The sequence below is a fragment of the Rhinatrema bivittatum genome, chromosome 6 (assembly GCF_901001135.1).
Source record: "Rhinatrema bivittatum chromosome 6, aRhiBiv1.1, whole genome shotgun sequence".
Taxonomy (NCBI): domain Eukaryota; kingdom Metazoa; phylum Chordata; class Amphibia; order Gymnophiona; family Rhinatrematidae; genus Rhinatrema; species Rhinatrema bivittatum.
Genome location: NC_042620.1, coordinates 204,077,535 through 204,103,774, shown reverse-complemented (window position 1 = coordinate 204,103,774; position 26,240 = coordinate 204,077,535). Strand labels below are relative to the sequence as shown.

At 41.0% G+C, this 26,240-nt stretch overlaps 1 protein-coding gene across 2 annotated transcripts in view; it reads left to right on the top strand.

Annotated features, from left to right (window-relative positions):
* LRRFIP1 (LRR binding FLII interacting protein 1) overlaps window positions 1–26,240 on the top strand; it is a 359,409-nt gene that overhangs the window by 300,426 nt on the left and 32,743 nt on the right. For both annotated transcript variants that reach the window (XM_029606446.1, XM_029606447.1), the window contains one exon: window positions 14,556–14,605. In XM_029606446.1, the coding sequence (XP_029462306.1) occupies window positions 14,556–14,605 (50 nt within the window). The remainder of the gene's footprint in view (window positions 1–14,555; window positions 14,606–26,240) is intronic.

Here is a 26,240-nt window from a genome sequence, read left to right as displayed (position 1 = left end):
GATACTGGCCCCACAGGAGCTGGCCATATACATTTTGGGAAGACTCCATTTCATGGAAACCTGTAAAGGACAAGTGACCTCCATAAAAAGAAAGTGGTTGTAAACTGAAAAACCTGGAGATACATCATCGTAAATCCATTTCCAATTGTGACTTTCTTACATTCTAACACTGTAAAGTACATACAGTGTTAGAATGCTGATATATATATATAAATCCTTTACTAATAAACCAGGCTGCGGGCTTAGTCTAAAGTTCTATTTGTACCAAAACATTTGACCTTTTTGGAAAGGAAAGGTATTAATGAAAACAGATGCTGTCAGCCACCAAGCAGCATAATATTGATTATTTTACAGTAGCAGTCCATGTTGGCTAAACATTTTTTCCAGGCACATTGAATAACTCACTTTAAAGTGCATAGTGCAACACAGCTATAATAGGAAAGGAATGTGAAAAATATTAAAAGCTTTGTTTTTTTTTTTCTTTTTGCAAACCACCTTTGTTTCCTCCCTTCTGCTGGCTGATAGCAGGAAAAGTACTGCAGTATAGAACTGTATCTTCTGACTGCTCAGCCAACAAGAGGGAGAAGAAGAGAAATTAGGAAATAGGGAAAACTGTCTAAGATTACATTTTATAAAGTTTTAAGATCTATTTCTCTAAAAGTATACTATGCAACAACACTTGATTTTTTAGAAGGAAAATCCATGTTAACAAAAATTACTTTGCTAGCATGGCATTTGTTGTTTCAAACCCACATAGACTTCAAAGGTATTTGAAACATATTTGCTTTGTTTAATTTTTGCTTTCTTTGTGTTATTCAGTTAAAATGAAAAGGATATAGAGAGATGCACTTTTTGGAAGTCTTAGATGCAAGCTGTGACCAAGAGATCTCCACTGTTGTACAGAATACTGAATGTGTTAGTACTCTGTCCATTTACAAGCCAGCAAGATCCACATCTTTGAAACCACTGTCAGAATTTATGTCTATTGGTAATCTCAGAAGCCAAGCCAAAGAGTGAATAGGCATAAAGTTAAGCTACCCATAGAGGTAGTCCATAAACATGAGGGTTTGCCAAGGCAGCAGAAGGTGTAAAGGGAGGGGATATGTGGTGTTGCCTGCATTATATCTGTTCTATGGATTGGAAAGACTAGGATTTTGGTTCCCAGCGGCAATAGCAGGTAGTTAGACAAGTTGGATTGTTTGCATTATTTTATTCATTTATTATTTTTGTTGTTGAAAAGATTTTTTTAAAATTCAGCACCAGGGGACAGTGCTTTGTGGTCTTGAAGGTGTTAACAGTTCCACAAAACAAGTAAAAAGTCAATGATAAGGTGCAGACATGTTTACATTATTATGGCACCTTTGCCCAGATCTAGCTTTATAGCATAGTTTTTCAGAGGATGTTTGGAATGATGTGTAAGACTACTGGTTACATTTGTGTCTGGGCTTATATAAAATATGTTGGAATAAGTTTCTCTGTCTAGTAATTTTATATAAAGCTACTGTTATTCCAGAAATATATATTTTTTCCTTGAATGGTGCCTGTTTCAATTATGTTAACCTTTTGAATTTAATGTTGGATCAACAAAGGATACATCCTGTGCCCTTTTAAAGATTGTCTCATGCTCAGGCCTCTAGCTAGGCAGCACCAGGTATGCATGGTGCAGACGTACAAGATGTCTTGTAAGTTACAAATGCAATATACCAAATAGGGAGTGGTATGAAAAAATTCATGCTCAGAGAATGCTTCACTTTCACTCCTCTGTGCATAGCTGAAATCTAGGGGAGAAAATGATGCAAAGCTGGAAGAAAGAAAGCTAAGGAAAAACCAATCATATTAAGATGAGTTTTCAAAATGTTACATGCGTAAAAATTAGCATATCTGCATGTAAGTAGCCGCTGCTCATGTAGTCCTTATTTTATGAAAGTCAAAAATACATGCATATATTCACTTTGGCACACCTATGTGTATAAAAAAGGGGCGATCTAGGGCCTTCCTGGGCAGATACCTACCCACATACATTTCCCAACACTCTCATGTATTTTCACGCCTGCTCGTTATGTGGCGTAAGTGATAATAAACAAGTTTATTGTGTAGTACTAGTTGGATGGGGGGGGTCTGAGTGGACTGGGGGGAGTTCAGTATGAAGAACCAGGAGGGTCATGATGACCTGGAGAAAGACCTGGGAAACTGGTAGTCTAATTAGTTAAACTTGTAATTTCGCTCATGCACAGATGTTTTAAAATACACAATTTACGTGTATAAATACAGACTCATGCGAATAAGTTATACTTTATTTTCGCATGTAAAATATATGCTGTGTATATTTTAAAAATAGGTAGATAAAATATGCGCGCTCACTGTATCGAAATACATGGTTTCAATGCATTGCATGTACTCGTGTGTTGATCTACATATACACTAATGTGTTGGTAAACATATGTGCATTTTATAATATGCACATATTTGTGATATGCACGTTATAAAATACTATGGTAAAACTACATGCAGCCACATACATGCATATATACCGTCGCATGCAGTGGTTTGAAAGTTATCCTCGTTGTCTAATGTAACATTACTAACATGATCAGTATGTTATCGGGCATGAAAAACAAAGATGGCCAAATATGCTGGAAATATAGAAATGTTTGCAAATTTTAATTTCATTGGTCAGTAGGAAACAGTAACTTTTGGGAGATCAATTTCAAAACATAAGATGATTTGAAATTTGATATAGGCATCTGATTATATGGAAAAATTGGCTTTTTGTTATATTTCCAAGTTCTATATACGTCATATATTATTAAAATATCTCTTTTGAAACGCCATGAAAAAGGCTCGGAGAACCACATATAGTAATTTTCTTCCTCGGTGACATCAGGCAATTTACAAGTATTGTGCTTTGCCAGTTATTTTTCCTGAAAAAAAATCAGATATAAAGGAGTAGATATTCAAAAGCCAGTTAGATGGATAACTGAAAAGTTAACAGTCTACATGACTTAGCATGATAATCAGTGACATATTTGGCTAAATTCTAGCTGGATGGCTCTTTGTCTGGCTGGAATTTAACCAGATATGTTGGGGATGTTCTTGGGGAGAGGCAGTAGGCATTCTGAGGAGGAGCAGAGTTAGCGGGTTAGGTTAATTCAGAGTTGGCCGGTGAACCTAACCAGCTAACTGGCCACACTTTGGCAGGGGTCTAAATTAGCCAGATATACCTATCTGGCTAACTTTTAAGATATCATCCAAAAATAATCCAAGATAAAAGAGTAAAAAATTCAAATCAAAAACAAAAACACTCATCCACCCAAATTTAAATATTTAGAAAGGCACAAGTCTGAATGCAGCGTAAAAATTAAGGGCCTCATTTTCAAAGCACTTTACCGCGTGCGATAAATTCGCGAATCGCGTTAACAGCTGTTAACGCGATTCGCGAATGCAAATTAGTCATTTGGTATTCAGGGGGCGGAGTATATGTAAAGCGGGAACCTGTGTATCGTGTGCGGCGAAACAACCGCAGTGGTAGCGCGGCTGCTATCGCGGATTTTAACTACAACTCCAACTTCGCGTTATGGACTGCGCTACGGGCCAGAAAAGGATTATCGCCATCCACGGTAGTTCCGGACAGCCTGTTGAGAGAGAGAGAGAGAGAGAGAGAGAGAGAGAGAGAGAGAGAGAGAGAGAGAGAGAGAGAGAGAGAGAGAGAACCTTACTATAGTGCCTATGCCCTACATAGGTATTTGAATCCCTATGGGAGGGCTACCTACTAACTCGGGGTGGGGATGAGGTATGAGCGTCGGGGGTTGGGGGCCACTTTTGCATTCCACATGAGACCTACGGACAGAACAGTGGTCTCTAGTGCAGATTTGCTGGCCGTCGGAGTGAGGACGCTCACACCAAGAAGTGGTTTGGGCAACGTTCTCTCCACCTAGCTTGATGGACACTCTACCTGGGCAACAACATGCTAGGTGGAGAAAATGTTGGCCAAATCTCCGCTTGGAGTGAGCGTCCTCACTCCGACGGCCAGCAAATCTGCACTAGAGACCACTGTTCTGTCCGTAGGTCTCATGTGGAATGCAAAAGTGGCCCCCAACCCCCGACGCTCATACCTAATCCCCACCCCGAGTTAGTAGGTAGCCCTCCCATAGGGATTCAAATACCTATGTAGGGCATAGGCACTATAGTAAGGCTCTCTCTCTCTCTCTCTCTCTCTCTATCTCTCTCTCTCTCTCTCTCTCTCTCTCTCTCTCTCTCTCTATCTCATCTCTCTCTCTCTCTCTCTCTCTCTCTCTCTCTCTCTCTCTCTCTCTCTCTCTCTCTCTCTCTCTCTCTCTCTCTCTCTCTCTCTCTCTCTCTCCTCAACAGGCTGTCTGGGACTATCTCCAAAAAGTGCCAAATATCATGCACCGCGATACATGAAACTGGCAAATATCGTGCACCGCGATACAACCCTGAAAGAATCATCGTGCAGTGGGAAAACATCGCGTGCGGCGCTAATGTTTTCGCAAATGGCGAAAACATCGCCGCACACGATGTTTCCCCACTGCACGAAAGAAGCCTCATTTGCATTGGTAACGCCCCCTAATGCGTTACCAATGCGATATTGGAAAATAAGGCCCTAAATTTGTTAAAAGACCATCATAACACCGGAGTGGTTACTTAGTTCAACACTTTTTTCCGCGAGAACGGTCATGTATAATCTTAGGTCCAAGGGTCTTTTTTTAGAATTGCTTATTAAATGTCTGTGCAATATCTGTGAAATATTAAAAGAATCAAAAAAACAAAATTCTCCAGATCATCAAAAGCATGCTTACTTGTGCTCAAAATTGAAGTTCCACTGTGCCTGACCATCTTTAAAAGATGCTGCACATCGCTAGTAGGCTTTTGAGCGATGGCGGCGAAGGAGGAAGCCGCTCGCAGCTAAGCTCCAGTGATTACTGTTATTGACACTGAGCTTAAGGCAAGAGCACAAGTTGGCGTTTTTCTTTGATATCCATGTTTTGGAAGCACACATGCACCATTAATTTGGCTTCATGGGCTGGTATTTTTTTTCATCTACAATTGAAGCCCCTGAAGCAGGTTCTCTGAAACATGATACCATGTCGGGCACAGTGGAACTTTAATTTTGAGCACAAGTAAGCATGTTTTTGATGATTTGGAGAATTTTGTTTCTTTGATTCTTCTGATATTTCACAGATATTGCACAGACATTTAATAAGCAATTCTAAAAAAAAAGACCCTTGGACCTAAGATCATGTAGACCATTCTCGTGGAAAAAAGTGTTGAACTAAGTAACCACTCCGGTGTTATGATGGTCTTTTAACAAATTAAATTTTTACGCTGCATTCAGTCTTGTGCCTATCTGAATATTTAAATTTGAGTGGATGAGGGTTTTTGTTTTTAACTTTTAAGATAGCCAGGTATATTGAGTGGTACTACCGCGCCACTGAATATCCCAATTAAGTTAGCCTAATAGGTGTATCCAGCTAACTTAGGGGTTTATTTTCTAAACCCTTATCGCGTGCGTTAGGGCCCTAATGCACGCGATATGATGCAAATTAGGGGGAGGGGAGTCTGGGCGGGGAGGGGCGGAGTTGGTGTTTTCACTGCCGGCGATAATGTTACTAACATTATCGTCGGCAGTAGCACGCCGAATAACTACACCTTTTATGGTGTCACTATTCGGTGCGAAAGCCGGCAGCCGGCGCACCGCAGTGGTGCGAAGGCTGTGGGGTTTCGCAGGCCCGCCCCCTGTTTTCGCAGGATTCACCATTCTGCAAAAGAATGGTGAATCCAGGCCTTAACTAGCTGCTCAGCAGCTGAATATGGACCCCTAAATAAGTTCGGTAAATTAAGAAAATATATGAAATCATAAGCATAGCAGCTTATAGACCAAAGAACTCTTTTTTACAGAGCTACTTTTAGCAGTGTATTGCACCAAAAAGCACTAAAAACCAGAAGGAAATGCATACTATGAGAGTTCTTAGGACATTATATATATGTTGTGAATGTTAAAAAGTTAATCAATTGAAAAAGGGCACAAATTATATTAAATTGAGATGTATATTGCAAATGTGTACTGAAATGTATATAATGGAAAAAAACCTTTTATAATATATGCTAAGAGACTTATCAAGCTTTTTTGTAAACCTGCTCATAAAAATGAATGTGCTTTCCATTGATATAGTATATTGCTCCACACTGCCCTGTTGATCATATCTGGCACCTTTGCTTCTCACCTGGGTATAACTTCACAGTATCTGCATAATATGCACCTTTCATTAGTTTACTTTAAAAAGCATGTGAACCATGCATTGAATAATAGTTGTTCCTTTATCCATTCAGTCCTTGGTCTCTGTACTATGCCACCATTTAGCATATAGTATCAAAAAAAGGAACACGCTTAAATAGCATACATTAAATAAAACAGCAGTACTAACTAGATATTCAAATCACAGTATCAACTTGCCTCTTTTATGGCTTACTTCCTTGTTTGGATGTATTTATAGATCACCTTTCTTTGTTATTGTATGGTTTTTATTTCTATTTCATTTTTACAGTTTATGAAATAAAAAATGTGTACCTTTTTACTATGGCCATATCTGCTATTTCTTTTTAACTTCTTTTTCATGATCCATTCATCAGCTACTTATTTAAAAAATTGTTAGCTGCAGCACTCCAAAGTTCGTGGCAGCTTCCAATACAGTATACACAATCCTACAAGCTAAATAAAATTCCAAACAGAAAGAGTACAGGACATCAAATACATAAAAACCTAGAGACAAGACAGATCTAAATATCACAGACTGTATATTGTGACCAGCTGGCAAAGTAAACAATTTTGGAAAAGAAAGCTTCTAATAAATTAGGCTTCTTCTGAGGCTTCGAAAAAGAAACTAATTGGCGTTGCCATGTTTTTAAACCTTCCTAAATGTGGCAGTGTTCACTGTTGTTTGCTACTTTTCAGGCATAGAGTTCCACAAAATAGGTCCTGCCACTGAAAATGCATGATCCTTTGTCTCTGTAAGGTGGGTGTAATAAACTGAGGTAGACCTACTGCGGGTTCATGTGCGAATTATTACGCATGTTTCCCCGCTCTAATCTTACAAGCGTATATAATACAGCACGGGAAAAACCGTGCGCACAAACCCACTCAAAAAGCTGTGGCTGCAAAGGAGGCAATTAACTATTCATGCGCAATGCAGAGAGCTGTGCTGGTGTTAGTGCTGGTTCTTTTAAGCGGGTTTTTTAGCACCTGGATCAGGGCAGGAATTAAGTGCAAGCGCCTGTCTTGAAGTCGAAAAATTAAGCGGCAGAAACCAGAAGAGAGGTTGGAGAGGGAACAGGCACATGTCAGAAATGCTAAATTCTTTTGTTGTCCCTTCCAAATCTCTGCTGCATTTCTCCCGCTCCCCGGCATCTGCCATTAAAGCTTCCACGCATCAGTGATGGATCATGAAGGAGTTAGACATTGCTCTATCCCCCTTCAGCCCTACTCCCAGACCACTAACTCACTACTGTCTTAAAGGCTTTCAACTGAGAATCAATCACGATTCACCCCATTAATGTGGGTTTATAAGTGGTTCATTGCATAGGACCTTCAGTATGTGTTTTAGCATGCACATCTGCACAGATATTGTTTTGCATGAATTTACTACACATATCATTTGCATGCCATCCCTTTATTATATCCCGTGGAGGTACCTGCTTTTGCCACGCGTGCTAAAAATATACATGCAGACAGCTAGCACCAATTTCACCACGAGTCTTATTACATTGGCCCTTTGGAGAGGGAACCTCAAGGAGACTTTTATTTGCAGATTTTGCATGTGTGGGTGTATAAATGTGTAAAAGAGATGCAACCCATGGTGATGAAATATTATTGATTAGTTTGTATATAATCATCAAAGCTTAAGCTGATTTCTAAATCTCAAAGAAAAGCCAGTGGAGGGAATACCCAACCAGTGTGTTATAATTACAAGAACTGATCACAGTTAAAACTATAGTGGCAGTTAGTGGCAGTTTTGGAGAATTTGGAGATACCTCAGGGCTGTTATCTGAAAGGCCATTGAACAATGCATTGTAATAATCTGTTCCAGAGAGTATTAACAACTGACATACATAATTTAAAGTATACTAATTTTATAAGATTTTTTTTATATGGGCCTTAATTGATAAATCTGGGTCAAGAATAACATCTAGATTTCGGACATAAGATGCAATGGGTAAAATATGTCCATGAAGCTCAAATTTAGTAAATATATCAGAAAAAATGGTATCTGCTCAATATAAAAATTTCTTTTTTAGAGATATGCAATGATGATCTGTTAGGATGTAACCAATACTTAATAGCAGCTAAAAAAGAAATAGTGGCATGTTTGAAAATAGAGGCCATAGGGACAAAAACTGTGTATCATCTGTGTAAATATTTTGCCAATAGGACAGAGCCCTGTGGGCCTTGTTGTTGTAGGTTGCCAGGCAGATGTTGATAAGCCTATCCATATTTGCTGTATCCAGTGATAAAAAGAGATTTAAACCAATTTAGAACCAATCATGTTAATCCAATATCTAGCAGTATAGTTATTAAGATTTGAAGGTTTAGGGTATCATGGTGCAGAGATATCTAACAGGACCATAACTTACTTTTGGCCACAATCAAAGCTTCATCTCACAGTGTCAAAAACGATAACAATAAGGTCTCAGTACTTATGTTATACAAGTCCTTTGCTTGCATTAGCATGCTGCCTACATGGATTTATGATGAAATGTTGTGGTGTACCTGAATTCATAATGGTGGGATTGCTAAAATCATCTCTGTATGCTCTTATGTCCTTGGAAATTAAACACAAAGTAAAACAAAATCTTAATCTATGTTTTGTCTGCTTGGTTTCCCAGAAAAAATATTTTACTAGTATTACTGCTTTAATAAAATGCAGTATACTAGATTTTGATATCCGCATAGGTAATCATATTCCAGATACAAAAGTCACCATGATCATTTCAGGTTGCTGCTTCTAGGCTGCAGGTTCCATAGTCTGTTTTTTGAATTCCAAGCTTAGTAAAGTACCAAACAGCAGAGCTTCTCTGCAAGCAAGTAATTTTTGAAAATGCATACATGAATGATGCCAATTGTCCTTCATTGGGAAGGACAGTCCATTCCCCTTATATAAAAATGGCTGTGTCCAGTTCATATCACTAGGAGATTTCAGGCACATTCCTTTCTTCATCAGCTTGTGCTGAAATAAGTAATCTGATGAGATGGAAAATGTGACAATTTTATTTTCTTTATAAGAAGAATATTGGTTCTCTACAGCACCTTCAATGAAAACTGAGTCATTCTGCTTCAAAATACCTTCAGCTATAAAAAGTGTGTGTATGTGAGTGTGGTTGTGTGTGTGTGTATATATACATATATTTCTACATACATACATATATACATAATATAAATATTTTAAAATAAAATACACACATACACCAGCGTAGCAGAACTATGAGGAGTACAGTAATCCCTATGTTTATCCTTGTTCTTCACAGTTCATCATGCCAGGCATAATACTGTAAGTCCAAAGGAATTTATTAAATACACTGTAATTAGTACTATGATTAGAGCTGAAATGCAAAATCATTCAGCTACACTTTTTCAAAAGCTAGTCCTGCTAGTCACTTCAATACTGAAAACAGCTCAACTTGTCATCAGCCTAACAGATATAGTATTGGCTCTTTTTTTTTTTTTTTTTTTGCATCAGTCATAAAAGTAGGTACTACAGAAACAGTATTTCTTCTGTTTTTCAAGACTGCTCTCTTTGCATTAACTGCACATTAGTTAATGGATGGTAGAGGTAGAATCAAACTTTTCATCCCTGCTCCAAGTATTTGCATAAGTTGTCATGTCTGTCTTTATATGAAGATGGATTCTGTTAGACTTACTTCACCATTACTCAGGATCCTAGAAATACTGCTTGACTTTCATTAACAGATCTAACAACACTACCACTGTATCAGAGAGTTTAATAGACTTTCCAAAGAAATAAAAATACAACTTGCAATACTGTATTGTTATTTTGCACAGAAATAGTGTTTTTATTGTTATCCTTTATTTCTGTGCATTCAAGCATGTTTCATGTTTTTATTGTCTGTCCCTAGTCAGTGTAAATGTGTAATATAATAAGTGATAAATAAAATTGAAGACTTTACGCTAGGCCAAGCATGTGCTTAGACTGCAGTGTGCACTGGGTGCAGGAGATTCAGTTTCAAATCCTCCATAAAAGAGAGATGCTTATACCTGAGAGGGAAGGAAGCTACTGGTTCCTGCTGACCAGCAAACAATGCTGAAGGTGGCTGGGACTAGGAGAAGGCACCTCGCCAGCCTGCAGGTTGGTTAGCATTCTTAGAGCCACTTAGCTTGCCATCTGGAGAGGATATGGAGGGAGGACTGTAAGACAGAGGGATACAAAATGGAGTGGGAGGAGAGAAAATAAATTATCTAAATTCTTTTACATTTTAAATACATGGATTTCTGAAAACCCGCACTAGAACCTTCTCTCAAAATAGTACATTGCCAGTTTCTGGCAGGAAGTAATGTTTGGTTTTTTTGCATACCTATACAGGAATGATCTTTGCTTGTAAACCAAGGAATGTTGGGTATGGTCTCAGGCTCTCAGATTTTTGGTTGTTTCACCATAATAGTTATTTTTCCCTAGATTTGCTTTCTCTGTTTAAAAGCTCTTATATTTTATAAAAATCTGTGTGTATCTTATATTATATTTTATATATATATATATATATTATATAATATATATTATCATGCCGTGATATATTAGATATATATATATATATATATATATGCTAAAATGTATGCTGGAAAGCTTCCACTGCTTGGAAGAAAAAGCACTAATGTACAGTTTATACAGTTTAGTATAAACTACATTAGTCCTTTTTCTTCTAATACTTGGAAGTAGTGGAAGTTTTCTGGCATAGGTTTTGAGCACTTTACATTCATTTACACATTGCCTAATTTCCATTAGCTTCTCTCTCTCTCTCTATATATATATACATACATATATACATACATATATATATATATACATACACACACATGCAATTTTTTTTCCTGTATAAAATGATGTCCTTGTTGATTGCCCTATCTGTTTAGAACCATGGCATATATATATAAATATATAGATAGATAGATAGAGAGAGAGATATTGATATTCATTCCATGATTGATTCCATGTTAAACGCTAAAGGGGGGGGAGAAAGGCTGAGAAGTTAATTTGGGATAAGAATACATACATTTTTTTCTGAAAAGGTTCAAAGTATTTATTCATGTATTTATATTGTTTACATACTGACAGAAAATATATAATTTACAGATACATTTCAGTTAAGCTCACAAGAGCTATACATATACAAGCTCTCACAAAAAAGAGTTCTTTGCATCTTTAATTTTGGGAAGAGAAAAACTTGATCTGTTTATGTATATAAATCTTATAGATTTAGAGTTCATACTATTAATAATCTACCAATGTTTCTTAAATTTTAAATTTCTTTTTATTATTATAAATACATCAAGCATATACTTGAATCAGAAAAACAGATATATGAAAAATATATACCAGTAAATAAAAGACAATCATTTGGTCACAACAGCAATAATATAGCAATGGTACATATTAATAACCTACTAACTGGGGTAGGGTTTATTGAAGGATAAAGGCCTAGATCATCATAAGTAATAAGAAAAATAATTAGAATGAGTAGACATGATCCTGTAACATAATTCCAACACTACTGATGCCTAAAAAGGCTTTATACTAGACACTACCTTGAACTTGGCTAATCTACCAATTTTGTAAAGAACTGTATTTAGAGATCAAATATATTTATCCTTATTTTGGGGGTTTTGGAATTGAAAAAAATATACTTAATGTTGGCAAATCTTAATCTCAGTCTTCTGTATGGTAAGGTGAGTGATCACTGATAAAAATGAAGTCATTTTTTTATTTGTCTGATGTTTAAAGCATGTAGCCAAATGTTTGATTGTAACGGCAAAATAGTTTATATATATATATATATATATATATATATATATATATATATACTGATAGTGGAGGATCAAGAGTGGAGAACAGATCAGCGAGAGTAGAAAGGAAGGAAACATTTTAAAATCTTGTTAGTCCTAATTCCTATTGAAATACATCTTTCTATAAATGTAGTATTTTGAAGAGTTTTTCTATGTTACTATTATGCAACTGAGTTCTGCACAATAACTACATAGGGAATGTAATTTTCTAAGGGACTTTAGCAGGAAAAGTAGTGCTCTAGCGGCAGAAATAGCCCTTTAGAAAATTGTGTGACTGCTACACATGTAAAATTATGCATGTGGAGTTTGACTGTTAATGTTATTCTTTTTGTCCTATAAAACGTCTTTTATTTGAAAAGGAGTAGATTTATACAATACAACTAGCACTGCAGTGTACAAATCAACACCTCTTGTCAGACTTTTCATGATTTATAAGAACTATAATTCTTTACTAATATTAATTTTACTATGAATACTTCTGAATGTGTCTGTAATATCACTCCCCCACCCCAATCCCAATCCACCTCCCGAAAACCCACCCTGATGCAAAGTGCCTCTCGAGAGTGGTACTTATTTATAAAGTATCAGAGTGACCCTATACAGCGTCTCTCTCTCTCTCCCCCTCCCAGAGCGTGCAAGGTACGCATGGCAGCAGTATTTTAAATGCTACTTTATAAAATAAGGTGTATGTGCATAAATTCTCTTGAGAAAACTGTGTGCACCAGATTTCAGAAGTAAGGGGCGGATTTTCAGAGCCCTGCTCGCCTAAATTCGCCTGGATTTAGGCGAGCAGGGCCCTGCGCGCCGGTGCGCCTATGTTCAATAGGCCTACTGGCGCGCGCAGACCCCGGGACTCGCGTAAGTCCCGGGGTTTTCCGAGGGGGGCGTGTCGAGGGAGCGGGCCCGATCCGCGCAGCGTTTTCGGGGCGGGACGTAGCGTTTTGGGGGCGGGCCTGGGGGCGTGGTTACAGCCCGGGGCGGCCCGGGGGCCTGCCCGCGCCCTCCGGACCCGCCCCCAGGTTGCGTCCCGGTGCGCTAGCGGCCCGCTGGTGCGCGGGGATTTAATTCTCCCTCCGGGAGGCGTAAATCCCCCGACAAAGGTAAGGGGGGGGTTTAGACAGGGCCGGGCGGGTGGGTTAGGTAGGGGAAGGGAGGGGAAGGTGAGGGGAGGGCAAAAGAAAGTTCCCTCCGAGGCCGCTCCGATTTCCGATTTCGGAGCGGCCTTGGAGGGAACGGAGGTAGGCTGCGCGGCTCGGCGCGCGCCGGCTATACGGAATCGATAGCCTTGCGCGCGCCGATCCCGGATTTTAGCGGATACGCGCAGCTACGCGCGTATCTACTAAAATCCAGCGTACTTTTGTTTGCGCCTGATGCGCCAACAAAAGTACGCCAAATCGCGCTATTTGAAAATCTACCCCACAGAGAATAGCCACTGCCATTAGCAATGGTAACATGGAATAGACTTAGTTTTTGGGTACTTGCCAGGTTCTTATGGCCTGGATTGGCCACTGTTGGAAACAGGATGCTGGGCTTGATAGACCCTTGGTCTGACCCAGTATGGCATTTTCTTATGTTCTTATGTAACATTTAGCTTACGCATGCCAAACATTTCAAAATTTTGTTGGGAGTGTTTATGTTGTGCAGTGTTTATGTTCACAGTAGTAACTTGTTAAACATTTTCAAAATATTATATTTGTAGACAGTTATGTACAAGGTTTGACCCAAGCCTATAATGAAATGGTGTTAGGAAAACCCTTCTGTGATTTCATATCTTAGAGGCTTATGGACTAAGCCTTTTCCCCAGACACAAAATGAGAAAAATTCTTTAGTACATTGGTTTGTTAATTTTCTTCTTTTTCTGCTGTAATGTAACAACCATTACTTAATGTTTCCTTTTGTATATTTAAATTTAAAATATAGCAATGGCAAATACCTTGAGCAATATGAAATTTACTTCACATGATCACTCAATTTGCAAGGCCGAGGTTAAGGCTGGCCAGTACTAAGTAAATGTACTTGTTTGTTTTTATTCCAAAACCTTAAAGCTGCTTAAATTAGTATGCATGACTTTTATACTGTACTGTTAAGTGTGTTCTTATGATGCTCTAATGTTTAAACTTTGAAGATTTGTGAGATTTTGTGTTGCAGTTGTGTTTGACCCATAGAGTTCTTGCATGCTAATCCAAGTAGAAGATATTAGCCAGTTTGCATGAAGCTGGGTGCTGCCCTTCCATGATGTGACCAGCATGCTCTGTGATGTTCACATTCAGTAACCTCCCTTGGCTGATACTCTTCCCCAGTCCTGTCTGTGACCTCATTTTACTGTGGTACGTGGATAACTACCTTCATCGTTATATTTGCTATCTTTAACAATTTTTAAATGATTTATATTTTTACTGGGCTGCGGATTTTAGTAAATGTTAAACCATACTTTTTTTCTTTCTTTTTTCCCCTTCTTTGCCACTTCTAGACATTAGGATGAAAAACCTTGTGGAAGAAAGAGAATCATTTCTAGAACAGGTACTTTTTTTTTTTTTTTTTACCTTACATGTAGTATATATGCATGATGTTTGTTATTTGGGAAATAAGTTACTAGACATGAACAGCAGGGCAACGTATATAATAAGGGTAAAGAACTGACATGGTATGGTTTTGTTTTATTTTTTTAAATAAAAGGTATTTTGGCAAATAACCCAGTTAGCAAGAAAGCAAGTACAACAGTTGCTCTTTCTCTTTTCATCATACTGTGAACCACCAATTTTGAATGCTCTGAAGTTACTCTGTCAGTACCAGATAGCTAAAGTGACACATGAATTTGTTGGGTCCTTACATATTTTAGAAATGGTTAATTTATTTACCTCTTCAATCATGAAAAAATCCTTCACCTTCAATTGGATGGCCAAATTAAGGAATCCTGTATCCAGTGAAAGAACATGATGTCTTTATCTGTAAGTAAGAACAAAAAAATCCTTTTTATGAGCCCATACGAGTCTTTTAGTTGTTGAAAGGATAGCATCTTCCCATCAAAATTTAGCACATGTTTGTTGGGAGAGTCCTTGATCGGCCCATTGATCAAAATTCCTAACCTGATTAACTACGGGAAAGTCCCCATTTCCCTATGTAGGTAGAAATGCTGAAATTTTGTAATAATACCCTAATGTTCTAGAGATTCGCTTCCAAGATTGTCGCAAAAGCGCGAGTATAACACTGCAACATATTGCCTTAGAAAGCCTGTGCCACTTACCATACACAAAATAGGCTAAAGATAAAGGGAAAGAGATTTTAGCTTCCATAGAGATTCTCGTATAAGTGGAGGTACCAAACATCTAGTCCTTGTGTATTCTTAGCAGAAATGCTTCATTATATACCTGTAAATCAGGGAATGCTAGACCACTTCATTCCCAGTTTTATTTTATCCATTGCAGCAGTATCTTGGTTTAGAACCTTGCCACAAAAATTTTAGAAGTAAGGAATCAAGCCACTTTATATCTTTTCTTAATAGATAGTCTGGGAGGGTCTGTAAAATATACAGCCATTTTGGAAAACTATTTTAAACAAACCACAGTGCCAAAGCAAAGAAAGTGGGGAGGCATTGCCATAGACTGAACTTCAATTTGGTATAACTCAATAAAGGAGCAATATGATGCTTGTATAGCAGACACAAATCCTTGGGAATGAGAGCTCCTAGATATTGAATCACCTGTTGAGCCCACTGAAAAATCATTGGTCCACCATAATTGATAGAATCCAAAAATGCCATCGCCATTGATTTAAATACATTTGATTTAAATCCGAACAAAAGCCCAAACATATCAAAGATTGTCATCAGCTCCAGCAAAGACTGTTTAGGCTGTGTAAAGAACACAAAAAAATCATCCATGAAGGCTGCAATTTTGAAAAATTGAGACCCTAATTTAATGCCCTGAATGGAAGTGGTCTCTTGGACCTTTCCTTTTTCTTTTTTAAATTTTTTCTTTATGCATTTTTACAATCTTAGGCCGGGATTTTCCATTCTCACAGAGAATGGTGAATCCCGGCGGTAACGGGGTGGGGGGCGGGCTTGCGAAAGCCGGCATTGATCTCACCACCGCCATGTTGTCGCTGTCGGCTTTCGCACCCAATAGTGCCACTGTGAAATGTGCTATTGGGTGTGCTACTGGCGGCGATAACGTCTCTTACCTTATCGCCGCCAGCGAAGATAGCGCCGCATCCGCCTCCTCTCCTCCTGACTCCGCCCCCGGCAAGCTATCACTTGCGATAGCCTTAGAAAATAACCCCCTTAGACAGCAATATAAGCTTGCCAATGAATAGGTCAGGAAATCATATTCCTACAATCAGAGCAATAATTAACAATTCCAGTACCAAAGTATAAATTCAAAACAAAAAATCAATTCAATCTTGCTCATAAGAAACTTACACCCGTTATAAAGAAATAGGGGGTTCCAGGATTTTTTAACTTAGAGCAATAAAAAGAAAACAATTTTCTAAAGTTATAAAGAAGGTTACAACATTTTTTCAAATCTTATCCTTATTACTTGGTCGCATTGTTGGATAGGACCCATGAACCAGTGGGAGAAATTGGCGCAGCGCCAAGCGAACCGCCCTGGTTTCCAAGCAATTGATGGACCACTTGGCCTGGTTCAGCATCCAAAAACCCTGCGCTGACTGCAACTGACAGACTGCCCCCCATCCTGTCAGGCTGGCATCCGTCGTCACGATTATCCATTGAGGAGGCTCCAGGTCCACGCCCCGAAGCAAGTGATCCGGTATCAACCACCAATCCAGACTGGACCTGGCCGGTTCGAGGAGCGGTAACGGCAGCTGGAACTCTGCCGACTTGGAGTCCCAACGAGAAAGTAGTGCCCTCTGCAAAGGCCGCATATGAGCAAAAGCCCAAGAGACCAACTCCAGGGTAGATGCCATAAAATCAAGAACCTGCAAATAGTCCCACACCACGGGTAAGGGAAGAGCTAACAGGCGCCGAACCTGAGACATTAGCCGAATCATTCTCAGCAGTGGCAGGGAAACCTTGCCCAAACCAGTGTCGAACCGTGCTCCAAGAAATTCCAACACCTGGGACGGGACCAGGTGGCTCTTGGTATAGTTGACAACCCAGCCGAGGGAACTCAGACGACTCAAAACTGACTGTACTGCATTCTCGCAGAGCACCTTTGACTTCGCTCGGATGAGCCAGTCGTCTAAGTAGGGATGTACCAATATACCTTCTCCCCGAAGGATCACAGCTACCACCACCATCACCTTGGTGAAAACCCTCGGAGCCATCGCCAGCCCGAAGGGTAGGGCAGAAAACTGGTAATGGTGACCCATGATCATGAACCTAGAAATCTCTGATGATATTCCTGAATCCCTATGTGGAGATAAGCCTCTGTTAGATCCAAAGAAGCCAAAAACTCTTTGGATCTAACAGAGGCTTTGTGGACAGCCGCAATGACAGATCTCAATGTCTCCATTCAAAAGCGAGGGATTCGCAATGCCCTGTTGACCTGCTTCAAGTCCAAAATCGGGCGGAATGAGCCCTCCTTCTTGGGAATGATGGAGTAGTGACTGGTCCGATGCTCGGCTGTGGGAACCGGAACAATGGCTCCCAAAGCCTGCAATCGAGACCGGGTTTGGAGGACCACTTGCTGCTTCGTCTGAGACCCGCTGGGAGATACTAGAAACAGATCGTGAAGGGGTCGTGCAAAATCCAAAGCGTAGCCGTGATTTATAATGTCTAGGACCCAATGGTCCGAAGTTATCTTGGCCCATTCCTCTCTAAAGTGGAAGAGTCCCCCCGTCCTCCCCCGATCTCGGAACTGAGGGATGGGCCGGCGCCCCTTCATTGGGAAGCCTTGTTGTTGGCGTAGGCATGAGAGGTTCCAGAGTGCTGAGGCCGCCTGCCACGAAAGGAATGCACCCATGCTTGAGACCTTGTGGGCGTCTGCCAAGGGATGTAGGAGGAAGAACCCCTACCTCAGCAGAAACGGCGTTGTCCTCGAAAATGGCCCCGAAATGCGCCAAAGTGGTATACTGAAATTGAAAGGTGAAAAGGATCAATGGGTGGAGACAGATGAAGAAATGGCAGAAATATTAAACGAATACTTCAGTTCGGTATTCACTAAAGAAGACCCCGGAGAAGGACCGACACTAGTTAACAAGAAACTGGAGGGAAGCGGAATGGATGAAACTCTATTTACGGAAGAGAATGTATGGGAAGAGCTAGGAAAAATGAAGGTGGACAAAGCCATACTGAGGGAGCTCAGAGATGTGCTGGCAGCTCCGCCCTGTGACCTGTTCAATAGCTCCCTGGAAACGGGAGTGGTGCTGAGTGATTGGAGAAGAGTGGTGATCCCGCCTCACAAGAGCGGGAGCAGACAGGAGACTGGAAACTACAGGCCGGTTAGCCTCACCTTGGTGGTGGGAAAGGTATTGGAGTCGCTGCTGAAGGAAAGAATTGTGAACTGTCTACAAGTAGCAGAATTGATGGACCAGAGGCAGCATGGTTTCACCAAGGGAAGGTCCTGTCAGACGAATCTGATAGACTTTTTTGATTGGGTGACTAAGGAATTGGATCGAGGAAGAGAGCTCGATGTCATCTACTTGGATTTTAGCAAAGCTTTTGATAACTGTCCCACACAGGAGGCTGGTGAATAAAATGAGAAGCTTAGGAGTGAGTGCAGAGGTGGTGGCCTGGATTGCAAACTGGTTGACGGACAGAAGGTAATGTGTGATGGTAAATGGAACTTACTCTGAAGAGAGAGCAGTGTTAAGCAGAGTGCCGCAAGGATCACTGTTGGGACCGGTCCTGTTCAATATCTTTCTGAGCGACATTGCAGATGGGATAGAAGGTAAGGTTTGTCTTTTTGCGGATGACACTAAGATCTGCAACAGAGTGGACACGCAGGAAGGAGTGGAGAGAATGAGACGGGATTTAAGGAAGCTGGAAGAGTGGTTGAAGATATGGCAGCTGAGATTCAATGCCAAGAAGTGCAGAGTCATGCATATGGGGTGTGGAAATCCAAAAGAACTGTATTCGATGGGGGGTGAAGGGCTGATGTGCATGGAGCAGGAGAAAGACCTTGGGGTGATGGTGTCTAATGATCTGAAGTCTGCAAAACAATGTGACAAGGCAATAACTAAAGCCAGAAGAATGCTGGGCTGCATAGAGAGAGGAATATCGAGTAAGAAAAGGGACGTGATTATCCCCTTGTACAGGTCCTTGGTGAGGCCTCACCTGGAGTACTGTGCTCAGTTCTGAAGACTGTATCTCCGAATGGACAGAGACAGGGATGGAGGCGGTCCAGAGAAGGGCGACCAAAAAAGGTGGAGGGTCTTCATCGAATGACTTATGAGGAGAGATTGAAGAATCTAAATATGTACACCCTGGAGTAAAGGAGGAGCAGAGATGATATGATACAGACTTTCAGATACTTGAAAGGTTTTAATGATCTAAAGACAATGACAAACCTTTTCTGTTGGAAAAAAATCAGCAGAACCAGGGGTCACGATTTGAAACTCCAGAGAAGAAGACTCAGAACCAATGTCAGGAAGTATTTCTTCATGGAGAGGATGTTGGATGCCTGGAACACCCTTCAGGAGGAAATGGTGAAGACCAAAACTGTGAAGGATTTCAAAGGGGCGAGGGATAAATACTGTGGATCCATAAAGTCTAGAGGATGTGAATGAAGAGAAGAGGCATGGGGGTGGCTTGCGGGAATGACAGCTACTACCTGGAGATAAATACCCTTATTCAATAAACATACTCACTGTTAATGTGACTCCAACATTGCTCTATGCTTCAATGGCAAGAGGAAATGTGGAAATAAGGATTTGCATTCACAAAAAAGCTAGGGAGTAGCTTGCTTGTTGTGGCGGTTATTACCCCAAACCAAATAATTCTGATACTTCACTTTCAAAGCATATCCAGCATAGCTCTCTGCTTCAATGACAGGGGGGAAAGAGGAAAAGAGGATTTATATTCAGGTAACAACCAACAAGATCTGAATTACATAGTCTGGGTAAACAAATAATTATGGGTGTAGCTTGATTTTTACGGCGGTTACTACCCCGAATCAATTAAGCCTAATACTTCACTTGGAATACATATCCAGCGCAACTCACTGCTTCAACGGCAGGGAGGAATAAAGAAAAGAGGATTTATATTCAGACATCAACCAACAAGGACTGAATGACACAGGCTAGGTAAACAAGTGTGGGAGTAGCTTGCTTATTGCGGCAGTTACTATCCCTAACCAATTAAGCTAGATACTTCACTTAGATGCAGCTCCAGCACTACTCTCTACATCAGTGGCGAGGGTGGAAGGTAACTAGAACCAAAAAGTTACTAATAAGGGCCAAGAGTAACAGATAAGTATGTGGGAAGTGTGAAAGCTTGCTGGGCAGACTGGATGAGCCATTTGGTCTTCTGCCGTCATTTCTGTTTCTATGTTTCTATCACGGTGAACCTACAAGATGTGGTAGGCTTGATTGACAAACTGAAGAGTAGTAAATCACCTGGATCGGATGGTATATACCCCAGGGTTCTGAAGGAACTAAAAAATGAAATTTCAGAACTATTAGTAAAAATTTGTAACCTATTATTAGACTGGAGGGTGACTATTGTAACCCCATTATTTAAAAAGGGCTCCAGGGGCATTCTGGGAAACTATAGACCAGTTAGCCTGTGTTATGGTTTTGAAGGAAATTGTGAACCCCGGGCCAAAATGAGAGATGTCTCCGTTCACAGGGAGGAGCCCCGTGAGCTTCACAGTTAGTAGGTGTGGCCTCAGCAACGTAGGACACAGCTGTGAGAGAGACTTTATTAGGGAGAAAAGAATAATGCATAACCCGAGGAGCAGGAAATGCAATAAACATAGTTCTTGAGCAGAATAAACTCAGGGTGATGCTGTAGATGATCAGTTCTGGTAGTGGCCCACAGCGCGGGGTATACCGAGGATCTTGAGTAGTAGCAGCAATACCCTGTAGCTCAGGATCCGCAGAAGAATTATGCTGAAGAACAGTAGTGGCCCGTGGCATGGGGTACACCATGGAGAGTCCAGCAATGTAGTTATCGTAGGAAGTTGAAGAAGGTACTCACACGAGGAAGTTCCAGGAGAGGAAACCTGAGTATCGGGTCAGGAGAAGGCAGAAGGCCCTCCGAGGAGCGGATAACCAAGATGCAGAAGGGCCCCCGAGGATCGGGTACCCAGAGCGTCCAATGCCACGAGCAGATACTAGAACCAAGGATCCCGATGTGGAGCGGATTTAACAATGAGAGAACTCCTTGCTAACTCGTCTTAGCAATGGGCCATTTAGCTTAAGTACACCAGCAAGATGACATCATTGGGAGGGGATGCCCCTGAGGTTCCTGCCATGATGTATACAAAAGGAGGCCCTGTGCGTGCATGCCTAGGTGATTCCAGAAGTAAGATGGTGGTCGGCAGCACCCTTGCCGTCCCGGGGACGCCGGGGAGGTCGGCATTGGTTAGCGGAGGCCGCCATTCTCCCAATGATTGACAGTGCAGGGAAAAAAGAGGTGAGCATGAGCGGTCACAGCTGCCTGCAACCGACGGGCGCAACAGTACCCCTCTTCCTAGGACCCCTTCCCGGGGGTTTCGGCTTCCTGGGGTGAGCCAGGTGGAATTGTCTAATCAGCTCCTTGTCAAGGATGTTACTTGCAGGCTCCCAGCTGTTTTCCTCTGATCCGAATCCTTCCCAGGATATAAGGTACTCCCAGCGTCTTCCATGTTTCCGCACATCAGGAATGTCATCTACCTGGTAGGTAATGACCTCTTCCGCGGAGAGCGGTTGTGGCTCAGGTGTCTTCTTAGAAAAATCAGAGAGGATGAGCGGCTTTAGAAGAGAGATGTGGAAGGCGTTGTGGATCTTTAAGGATGATGGTAACTGCAAGCTGTAAGTGACTGGACCCAGGCGACGAAGTATAGGGAAAGGTTCTATATACTGAGGTGCAAATCGAGCTGAAAGTAGTTTGAGCCGAATGAAGCAGGTACTGAGCCATACCTTGTCCCCGGGCTGTAGCTGTGGGGCAGGTCTGTCATGGGCATCATAAAACTTCTTCGCTTGTTGTCCAGCCTTTTGAAGAAGAAGTTTTGTATGTTCCCACAGCTGATATAGCTCTTGTGCTGAAGCTTGGGCGGCTGGAGAGGATACTGATAAAGGTATCGGTAACGAAGGTAAAGGCTGGCATCCGTAGACAAGTTGAAATGGTGATGATCCTGTGGAAGCTGAAGGATGGGAATTCAGCGCGAACTCTGCCCAAGGGAGCAGTTCGTGGATTACAAACTGGCTAAAAGACAGGAAACAGAGAGTAGGATTAAATGGACAATTTTCTCAGTGGAAGGGAGTGAGCAATGGGATGCCTCAGGGATCTGTATTGGGACCTGTACTTTTCAATATATTTATAAATGATCTGGAAAGAAATATGACGAGGGAGGTAATCAAATTTGCAGATGATACAAAATTATTCAGAGTAGTTAAATCACAAGCAGATTGTGATAAATTGCAGGAAGATCTTGTGAGACTGGAAAATTGGGCATCCAAATGGCAGATGAAATTTAATGTGGATAAGTGCAAGGTGATGCATATAGGGAAAAGTAACCCATGCTATAGTTACACAATGTTAGGTTCTGTATTAGGAGCTACCACCCAAGAAAGAGATCTAGGCGTCATAGTGGATAACACATTGAAATTGTCGGTTCAGTGTGCAGCGGCAGTCAAAAAATCAAACAGAATGTTGGGAATTATTAGAAAGGGAATGGTGAATAAAACTGGAAAATGTCATAATGCCTCTATATCGCTCCATGGTGAGACCGCACCTTGAATACTGTGTACAATTCTGGTCGTCACATCTCAAAAATGATATAGTTGCAATGGAGAAGGTACAGAAAAGAGTGACCAAAATGATAAAGGGTATGGATCAGCTCCCCTATGAGGAAAGACTAAATAGGTTAGGACTTTTCAGCTTGGAGAAGAGACTGCTGAGGGGAGGATATGATAGAGGTGTTTAAAATCATGAGAGGTTGTTAGGCCTACCAGCCTCACAGTGAGTCGCCGACGCTCTCCCCGCACCACCGGGCCTACTCCCTCTTCTCTGCAAGCTGGGATGTCGCCAGCTTCGGCCCGCCCCCTAGGCACGCGCGTGCACGGCCCGCTCAAATTTAAAGGATCCGCGGCAGGGAGACACCACCGGCCCTTCCCGATGATGTCCAGGCCTGCCCCTATTTAAAGCCAGCAGTATCCTCAATCCAATGATTTGGCAACAGGTCTTGTTGCTGCTCCTTGCTGTTCCTACATTGGATCCTACTCTTGCCTCCTGTTCCTGCCTTCACCTGCCCGCCTGTCCCAGTTCCTCGTCCTGGTCCTGTCCCTGCTCCTGTCTTTGCCTTCCTTCGCCTGTTCCAGACCCCAGCCTTCTCCTCCTCCCTTCGGACAGATTCCCCGTCTTGACCCTTGGACTGGACCTCATGTTGCCTGATTGCTGCCTGCCACGACCATTGGACTGGACCTCACGTTGCCTGATTGCTGCCTACCACCGACCATTGGACCAGAATCAGTCTCCTCTGCTTCCTGAATCCCCACAGGGGTCCCTCCTAAGCCCAGCCAGTCCCGGCACCCAAAGGCTCAACCAGTGGGGAACAGGATTGGTATTGGTGAAGCTCCAGCTGGCCCCTGCCTTCCATCTACCTCGCCTCATGTCGCTGGGAACCTGTGGTAGGTCTTCCTCCCAGGTAATAGCAATCCCAGCACAGGCCAAGGGTCAACAATTCTACCGAGGTCACATCAGAGGTCTAGAATGGGTAAAACTGAATCAGTTATTTACTCTTTCGGATAATAGAAGGACTAGGGGGCACTCCATGAAGTTAGCATGTGGCACATTTAAAACTAATCGGAGAAAGTTCTTTTTCACTCAACGCACAATTAAACTCTGGAATTTGTTGCTAGGGAATGCAGTTAGTGTAGCTGGGTTTAAAAAAGGATTGGATAAATTCTTGGAGGAAAAGTCTATTACCTGCTATTAATTAAGTTGACTTAGAAAATAGCCACTGCTATTACTAGCAACAGTAACATGGGATAGACTTAGTTTTGGGGAATTTGCCATGTTCTTATGGCCTGAATTGGCCACTGTTGGAGACAGGATGCTGGGCTTGATGGACCCTTGGTCTGACCCAGTATGACATGTTCTTAGATTAGGATCTAATCAACTTTTGAGTACAAATTGTTCTAAATTACAGACCTTCCTAGAGGGTTCACAAACCTTTTCTCAGCACAGTATATTTTATTAATTATATTAAAGTATATTTATTTGGACTCTGACCCATTCGCTAATGAGAACTGGGAATTTATTTATCATTCATGTTTATAAAACCGCCCCTCCAACATGGGTTCTGTGCAACAACATAACATATAAATTAAAATATAATGAACAGTCTAACAAACTTACAGAATAAATAACATTCATAAAACAGAATATAAAAAAAATAAAACAAGCTAAACCCACATCTAAAATATACTGTCCGATCTGCAGGTCTTGTATAAGAAAATGACACAAAATCAGCAATCCCTTAATTAACCAAATGCAGAAGTAAACAACCAGGATTTACATAGTTGATGGAAAATTTATAGTCATCAATAAACTGTAATTCTCTAGGCAGTGAGTTCCAAAAATATAGACCTGTATACGAGATGAGTATGAGACATTAGAATGTTAGGATTTTTATTGCTTTCTTATTGTTTTGTGTATCGAATTATGAAATATATGAATCTGCTCTTTTATTGAATTTACAAATTGTATTTCAAATTATTGCAAGCTGTTTTAGGCAATCCTTTTGGATTGAAAGGTCAAGATAAAAGTATAATGAACAGAGCAAAGATGCATGAATTTGGTAGGAATGCAGTGTACATGTGGCTGGGTGTATGTAAGTATAAATAATTGTGCATGGAATACTAATGGGCAAGAATGGTTATGGTGCAGAGTGGGTGCAGGAGTCCAGAAGGACAGTGGTTGAGGATGGTGAAAAGGCAATGAAGCATCAAAAACTGCCTGAAGCAGTACCCTTCCAATAGGACTCTCCAATCCCCTAATCGATTGCTGATCAAGCCGACCAGATAGTTATATCCTCCTACCAAGTACCTTGCTGTCCTGGGCCAGGAGAAATTGAACTAAGCAGTTCATGCAGGCTTGTTGAGCTTCTGCAAGAGCTTTGTCTGTATTGACAAGACACTTTAAACAAAAGTATGCAAAACTAGCAAATAGCCATCTTGTAATGTACTGATAGTGTTGGGTGCTTGAGCAGACAGAGTATGGTTTACATAAGCCACACTCTGTGCCAAAGACACTGACATCCTTAGACCATACGATCACAAAAAACTGGAAAAATATGTGACAAAAATATCAATAGCTCAATGAAGAATCACATATATAAACCGCAATTTATTGAATTAGGTACACCCTCATAAGTGAGCTGACGTACACATCCGCTGAAACAGCGTTTTAACTTTTATACACTTATATCAGTGTAACTGCCCATTCAACTTTAATCACGGGGTAACCCTTTTCAATTGCGTTATGAACACTGCCACTTCTCTTTAAAGCAGGATAAACTTTTTTTATATAAATTTTTTGTTAACTTTTTTCAAACCATTAAAGGTATCAACAACTCCAGCTTTAAAGTAATACTCTTTTAAACGGATAACTTATCTTTTCCAAAGAACAAAAGCCAGAGCTCGTCAGCTCTGCTCTGCTGAAACGCTGTTATGTTAATGCTATGATGATCCTTAGACCATAGACATTTCTTTCTACAACAGTCAGCATAGATGATTTGACTCAAGGTGAAAAGGGGCCGTAGATTAAAGGTCCAAGGATGCAGATGGCAGTATTACCTTCTACAGGGCCTCACTAAAAAATAACGCCAAGGATTTTGCAAATTGGTATAATTCACTAGTATTTCAATGAGTGGGGATCATGCCTACGGCTCCTATATACCCATAGATTTTATTTTTTCAGTCAGAGCTGCTACCTGGGAAGGAGTCTGTTCTGGTCCTTGGCCTGAGAATCCTGGACTTGTTTGGTTTTGCGTTGCTTTTGCTGTTGAATCTAGCTTTCTTCCAGTGAACTGAAGATTTGGCTGCTATGGAA